Source organism: Apaloderma vittatum, unplaced genomic scaffold (assembly GCF_000703405.1).
Source record: "Apaloderma vittatum isolate BGI_N311 unplaced genomic scaffold, ASM70340v1 scaffold42710, whole genome shotgun sequence".
NCBI classification, from domain to species: Eukaryota; Metazoa; Chordata; class Aves; order Trogoniformes; family Trogonidae; genus Apaloderma; species Apaloderma vittatum.
The window spans coordinates 1-6,800 of NW_009695808.1; the positions used below are offsets into that span (position 1 = coordinate 1).

The 6,800-nt window shown below is 38.8% G+C and overlaps 2 protein-coding genes across 2 annotated transcripts; one reads left to right on the top strand and one right to left on the bottom strand.

Annotated features, from left to right (window-relative positions):
* Window positions 1–515: 515 nt before the first annotated feature.
* LOC104269751 (putative protein FAM172B) lies at window positions 516–3,865 on the top strand. Its single transcript, XM_009872451.1, has 2 exons — window positions 516–545; window positions 2,810–3,865. The coding sequence occupies exons 1-2, from the start codon at window positions 516–518 to the stop codon at window positions 3,863–3,865; spliced, it is 1,086 nt and encodes a 361-aa protein (XP_009870753.1).
* Window positions 3,866–5,195: 1,330 nt separating this feature from the next.
* On the bottom strand, window positions 5,196–6,626 carry TXNL4B (thioredoxin-like 4B). Its single transcript, XM_009872440.1, has 3 exons — window positions 6,478–6,626; window positions 5,988–6,139; window positions 5,196–5,555 (listed from the first exon to the last, which is right to left on the bottom strand). The coding sequence occupies exons 1-3, from the start codon at window positions 6,607–6,609 to the stop codon at window positions 5,390–5,392; spliced, it is 450 nt and encodes a 149-aa protein (XP_009870742.1). The 5' UTR covers window positions 6,610–6,626; the 3' UTR covers window positions 5,196–5,389.
* Window positions 6,627–6,800: the final 174 nt, after the last annotated feature.

Here is a 6,800-nt window from a genome sequence, read left to right on the forward strand (position 1 = left end):
CAGCTGGGCACCCTCGGCATCAGCCGGCAGCGCCCTCATCAACTCCAGCTGTCGCCGTGTTTCTCGGCCAAGGGCTTTGGAAACCCTCTCACAGCCGAGCGGAGACAAAGGTGTGTTTGCTGGTTTTCGTCTTGGTTTGTTTTCTTCTTTTCAAGGCAGCTTCAGACGTGGAAGTTTTGCGTGTTTGTCTCTGGTGTGTCGTCTTGGTAGATTCTTTATATTAAGTCACGGGAAGCTGCACAAAGCTCATTTTGACAACTTTGTAGTTTCACATGGGAAGGGGTTTAGCTTTAACTTCCAGCCAGGTATTAATCACAAACATGAGGTGTTAGCTTATAACCTGGAACTATCTGAAACACTTGAGGTGGCTTTAACTATTGGCAACTAATATATATTATAGATATGCTCCAGAATAAAGTACTTGAAATAATGAAACCTGAACTTTGGTGGGGTTTATTTTCTTTCAGGCAGAGGACGTGTCTAAAATCCCAGAGTGCAAAAGATTTCCATGTGTGATGATGGCAGATTTTACTGAAGAGCATACGGTAATGTTGGGCTTTACTAGAACAAAGGAAAGTGTTTGTAAATGGAAAATGTTATAAACAATAATATGTACACTACAGGAATGTTTAGAATATGCCAACTGCTGTTAACAAACACTAGCTGAATTTACAGCTGAAGCATTTCACAATCCAAACAGAAAGGTGTGAGGAAGGGAAAATTTTTCCCAAAAAAACTAAGTTTTCTAAAAATCAAAATTACGATTGTAAAGGCTGCCAGCATAAACACTCTTGAATATTGCATTTATATATAAACTATAGGGCACAGGTTGACAGTGATTTAGAATGTACATTTGTCAAAGAAATGCATTATGCATAATCTATAACTGCTGTGCTTTAATTCTATAAATCATAACTCGCTAAAATCAGTCCTCCAGACTAATATGATTCTAAGATGCTATTCAAGTGAACGCTTAGGTGATAACCTACAATAAATTGTTTCAAAACTTTTCAGTTTGCAACTTGAAGGCAGTTTAGGAAGTCACACCTATGCTTGATGTAAAACAGCCTTTCTTTTGTTTCTGCCTCCTGAAATCCTCAGAAACTTTTCACAATGCTTTGTAAAGTAGATGTTCACTATTACACACAAAGGATTTAATTTTGAATCACACAGCCCTGTTTTGTTTTGGAACTGAAAAAGCAATGTTGCTAGTAGCTGAAGTGAGAACATGGTAACTTTCTGTTCATATAATGCTGGGAAAGTACAGTCTCCGAGCTTTTATGGGTGAGGAGAGAAAGGGACAGGGAGAAGTGCTCGACAGCATGGTGCTCTGTGAGGAAACTGTATTTAACTATTCTGAATAGTTAATTATCCTGAAAGCTTACTTGGTGCTTCACGTTTATCCACAGACATCTTCCCTTAAACCATATCTGTTTTCCTCCCACTTCATTGCATGGGGAAACCAACATGAACATGGGTAGTAGCTTCCTCCCTACTAAATAAGATCTCTTTTGTGTGAATTGCCCGTATTGGAGCAGTGTAGCAAACAGACTGTCTTCCCATCTCCTTTGTGTCTTTTGTGCCTCCTCGGAGAATGAAAAAATCATAGATGAATGCGGGCACTTGCAAGTTCTTTGTGCTGTTTCCATTCCAAGAAATTGGCAAAGACAGTAAATGGTTTATATATCATAGGATCTGATTTTTTTACTCTCTCTCTCTTTGATTCTATGTGTACATGTTATATTGTATAGAAAATGAGAATGTAGAGTTTTTCTAGCTTGCTCTCTGTTAATTAGAAGACAGGAATGGAGATTGCTCAAAAGGAAAATGTGTATGGTGTTGCTCTGTTGAATAGCAAATATTATTTTTTTGTTGGTTTGTTTCATTTGGACATGTAAAAAATAATTTTCAATATGTTAAGCAGCTTACTCAAGGAAGCTTGCATTCCGTGAAGGAGTTGAGCTCCACCTTGAATCACTTACACAAAAATTTTCAGATCACTGTCCTAGTAATCAGCTTTATCAGATGGTATAGTTAATTTTAACTGTGTTCTAAAACTCTCTTAGTTTGAGAAGAAAAATTTAAAGGTATATAGTAGCTTGTACCAATGTATTTGCCTAATATAACTTAATGTAAACAATTTGCCAAAACAAAATGGCTGGGATAAGATGATAAATTAATTTTTGAAATAATTATATTTGTGGGAATTTAATACTTGCCAGTCTCTGCTGTTAGGACAAAAAACCTATAAAAGTAGGATTCTAACTGCACCAAAGTTTACCCCATGTTTACTATTGTGCTGCTAGTGACAGTCAGTAGTAGACTAGAGAGCTATTAGGAAAATAGAAGGTTATGATCAACCTAATTTTTCAATTGCAAGGAAGCCACTCCCTGGTATAATTCTTATGAGTTGAACAGTCATATGAGTTGCAAAATGATCTTAGCTGAAACTAGAGACCTCAATCGAATCTCATGAAAGTTTGCTGTGCAGACTTTCTTTTCTCCTGTTCCTGGATCACAGTGGCTAGCTTATTCTGTCACCCATTCCACAATTTCCATGTGGCAAGCGCTTGCAAGGATGAACAAATAACCAGAGAGGTTAGTATTAACATACTACTGTTGGAATTTAGCATCCAAAATCTGTGAGAGGTTTTACAAGCAGCCAGTTTACTACAGACCATCAAGAGACTTAGTCGGTATCCATGTTTGTAATCACTTTAAAATGTGAATTCTAATACAACGGATTTTCTTTACGTAGGTGTTGTATGGAGGTCTATGGCTGCATTGACACAGTCTTCTTCACTTGTAGTGGTTACAAATGCAGCATGATCTAAGCTTGAAGAAACTAATAGAAGGTTCAGAGTATCAAGAGGAACTGAAGTACGAATTCAACATAAAAGGGGAACTGAGGCACCTGGATACAAATGAGTCCTTTGTTTTCAATTATTACAAGAATACACCTGAGCAGAATCATAAACGCTATCAAGTTTTGGGACATTTGATTACCAATTACATTTATGAGCTCCTGGAAAGAGTCTGCATGCTGCAGAAAGTTACTATCCCTACTGATGCTACAGAGGGTGAGCCAAGAAGTTTCTTTTTCATGAGTGAGAATGCACTAACATATTCCTCTAGCCTAATTGTCCTTCTTCAAGACCGTGGAGTTTTCCGTGCCGGACAGTGGGGGTACAGGACCATTGTCAGAGAGGGCCTGGTGCACGGAACACAAATACCGTTCATCAAAATGGCCCTTCAAACCCATGAAGGAGTGATTGTACTGAATCCTAACGACAACTTTGTTGATCCAGAGGCTGAAAAGGGGAGGTTAAGCTTTTCTACCAGGGAAGAAGCACAGACTTCTACGCAGTCCAGCTGGATGCCCAAGAGGGCCAGCAGCAGCCCCGAGGAGCACACCATGTACGTATGGGATCATTTCATATCAAAGAGCGCAGCCAAGAACGTGGCCTTCATTGCCCATGGCTATGGTGGCTTGGTGTTCGTTGATCTGCTGGTGCAGAGAAAATGGGAGGTGATGAATAAAGTGTACTCCGTGGCATTCATCGACTCCATGCACAACACACGGCACCAGACTAGAAGCGATCCACAAATACAAGAATGGATACAGAAATGCTGCCGAGAATGGGTGTCGAGCAGTAAGCCTCTAGACAGAGCTGTGGGTTCTCCCATGAAAATGAATTGCCCTACTGTCTCTGCTGGAACAGAAAAGCATGATTTAGCACCCTCCTGCTGCTTACGTGCCATCTTTAAGTATCTGAAGAGTTTGCTGAAAGCCAAGACAATAGTTTCTAGGTATTCACCTATTGCAACCAGAAGCAGCACAAGAAAGAAGAGAGGCAATACGTAAAGGTACACTGATTTCATTTTGGAAAGTGGCCTTTTCCTTTCATAACAGCCCTTGCACCTTTCAGTCACCTAAGGACCTTCTTCTCACTGTGGAGCAATTTAGTTCTAAATTTGAAGCTAGTTTGTTTGGTTTGGGGAGAGGCATAAGTACAAATTAACTATTAGGGAAGAAGCACATTGTTGAAAGCTTTAAGCTACAACACTTCAGCTCTCTGTGAAATTTAAAGTTGCACAAAATAAAGATGTTAAGGTATACCAACTCTAATCTGCATCATTTTTTTAAATAAACATTCCGCAGTTTGGCTCTATAATCAAACTAAACTATCGGGAGGATGCTCACTTCTTAAGTGGATAGATTTCATTAGAAGGACAAATCTGGAATATAAAAAGCATGTAAAGGATCTGTTTCCTCCCCACTATACACCATGCAGTGTTTAAAATCTTTAAAGAGCTGGAACATCCACCTTCCTCCTTGAAACATTTACTGTTAAGCTGAACAATGCTTCAGGGAATTACATGCTACTCCCTTCCCTCCATGCAGAGATAGTATGGCCCTATGATACAGTGAGCTAAAGTAACTTTCATGTTAAAGTTAACTAAGGCAATGACATTACTGGGCATGAACTGGTATAGAAATACTCCAGCACCCTGTGATTACCAAACTGATGCAAAAGAATGACACTCTCCGTTTTCTCCCAGCTGTTCAATTTTAGACAGAGGTGTGAAATAGAGATAGTTTTTAAATGTCCACACTTAATGTTTGCAATTTATACAAGCAGAAAATCAAATAACCTTTAAAGCCAATTTAAACAGAACGGTTATTCTGAATTTCCAGTTTAATCCTGGGAGAATCAGAAGTGCTCAGGGGCTGCAAAAGAGCTTTGAAGGATGATAAAACCTTGTCCTACACTTCCAGTTCTCATCTTGGAAAAAAAAAATTTGAACGGTAATACTGGGCACCAGAGAAAAGAGAGAGTCAACTTTCCTTTTGTGTTTATATCCATTTCAGATTTCAGTCATCTCTAATACTGCTTGAAAAAGCTTCCACCCATTATCTAGTAATGGGTGATAGTGCAAAATTCCACTGGAAAACCACAGAGTCAGTTGAATGCTCCTGAGAGCAAGCATAGCTTTTAAATAAAGGTACGTTTACCTTTATTACATCTGAATGAAAATGATACTAAATAGACAATTTAAAACACTTCACAATGGCCGTAGTTCACTTAATATTGCATGGGAGATGCCATCAATTGAGGATGCATACAACCTGCCTGTTTTGTATGTGCTGGTCAGCATGCAATGCAAAGAACAGTCACTTGTGTGGATTCTACACACGTAATTTTATTTACAAGAAAAGTAGAAGGTGACAGAATGTCTGTCTTCAGGAGGAGACCAATGTGATCCTTCAAAATAAATGCTTAAACTGTCCTGTGATGTCAGCAGTGGCTAAAAATGCTCAAAGAAAAAAAAAAAAAGGATCTAGAACATAAGCCATTTCTGTAATTCTTTATCTCAGGTCAATCCACTAAATTCCTTGGTAAAGGAGGTCATATTTAGGGATGTTATTGGGATCAATAGGGCTTCTCACAATGAGCTTTCCACGCATGGCTCCACGGTAAATCACTTCAATCAGATCTATAAAGTCTTGCTTTGTTTTGAAGCTTCCAACAAATTTGGTATGATCTGGAGACCTAAATATAAGCATAACGTAAAGGTAGAATTGTAATGTTAAAAGTATTCAAAGCAAAAACACTTGAAGACAAGAACATATGTATAATGACGTTAGGAGTTCTGGTCATCCCAAATGAACTGCACGGGTAATGGCATAACCAAATCGCGAGCATACTGTCACCTCGAGTCCAGAAAGGTGCACTGTCGTGTCTAAAACTTTAACCATACTATTTCTTGCAATCAAGCATGTTTCACAGCCAACACTTACTGAATCAGAGCATATTTCAAAATACTCCTTATTTTTACATCTTTCTGGCTTCCTACAGAGTTCTCAATGCAGTTATGCTGGTAAGAAGATTATTGTTTTCAAATGTTATCTTCCCCAAACACGGTAATATAAAGACTGGTAATTCTTACAGACGTAACAGATAATGCCAGGCAGGACAACATACCCATAATCCACCTTCATGTGTTGTCCATTGAAAAAAAACACAGTAGATGGAATATAACTGATGTCAAAATACTGGGTGTACACTGGAACCTTGTTCACATCCACCAGGTAAATGACTGCCATTTTGCTTAGGTCATGAGCTGTCTTGGCAAGCTGAAAAAGAGTGAGAAAGGGGGATGACAAATGGATTGAGACACAAGAAGAAAAAGGGTGGCAAGCTTTATAAAGCCCGTTTCTCTTATGTTTTATCAGTTCAAGCAGAGCTAGAGTATCACCTTATCTGCTTCAAGCACTTTGTACACTCACTGCAATGACATAAACATTTGCATACTTTTTGAACTGTTTTACAAATATAGTACTATTTCATTTTACAGTTATCACCAAAATGTTCATGAGACACCGTATTAGCCAAAAGCAACAGATGACTTCTCTTGTATGTAACAGGTATAATAGTAGTTCATTAAATGAAAGAAAAAAAACCACGCTCTTACAATGTCATCAAGCTGCAGACAAACAGCATCGTTATCTCTTCCAAACCGGAGAACCAAAACTTTCTCGGCCACGCTTTTTATTGCCTGATCCACTTCCCTCTTACAGGTCAGCTGGGGCAGCAGAAAACTCATCCTGACAGACCACAGCTTCCACCAGGGTTTCTGAAAACTAGGGAAAAAGCAAGCAAACAAACAAGCAAAGAAACAAACAAACAAACAAAACCTGCGTTAAAAAATAAGTGCAATCTCTCCATGCCTTTAAAAAAACCCCAAAAACCAAACCAAAACCAGAGAGAAATCACAGACCGCCACACCAGGCTCAC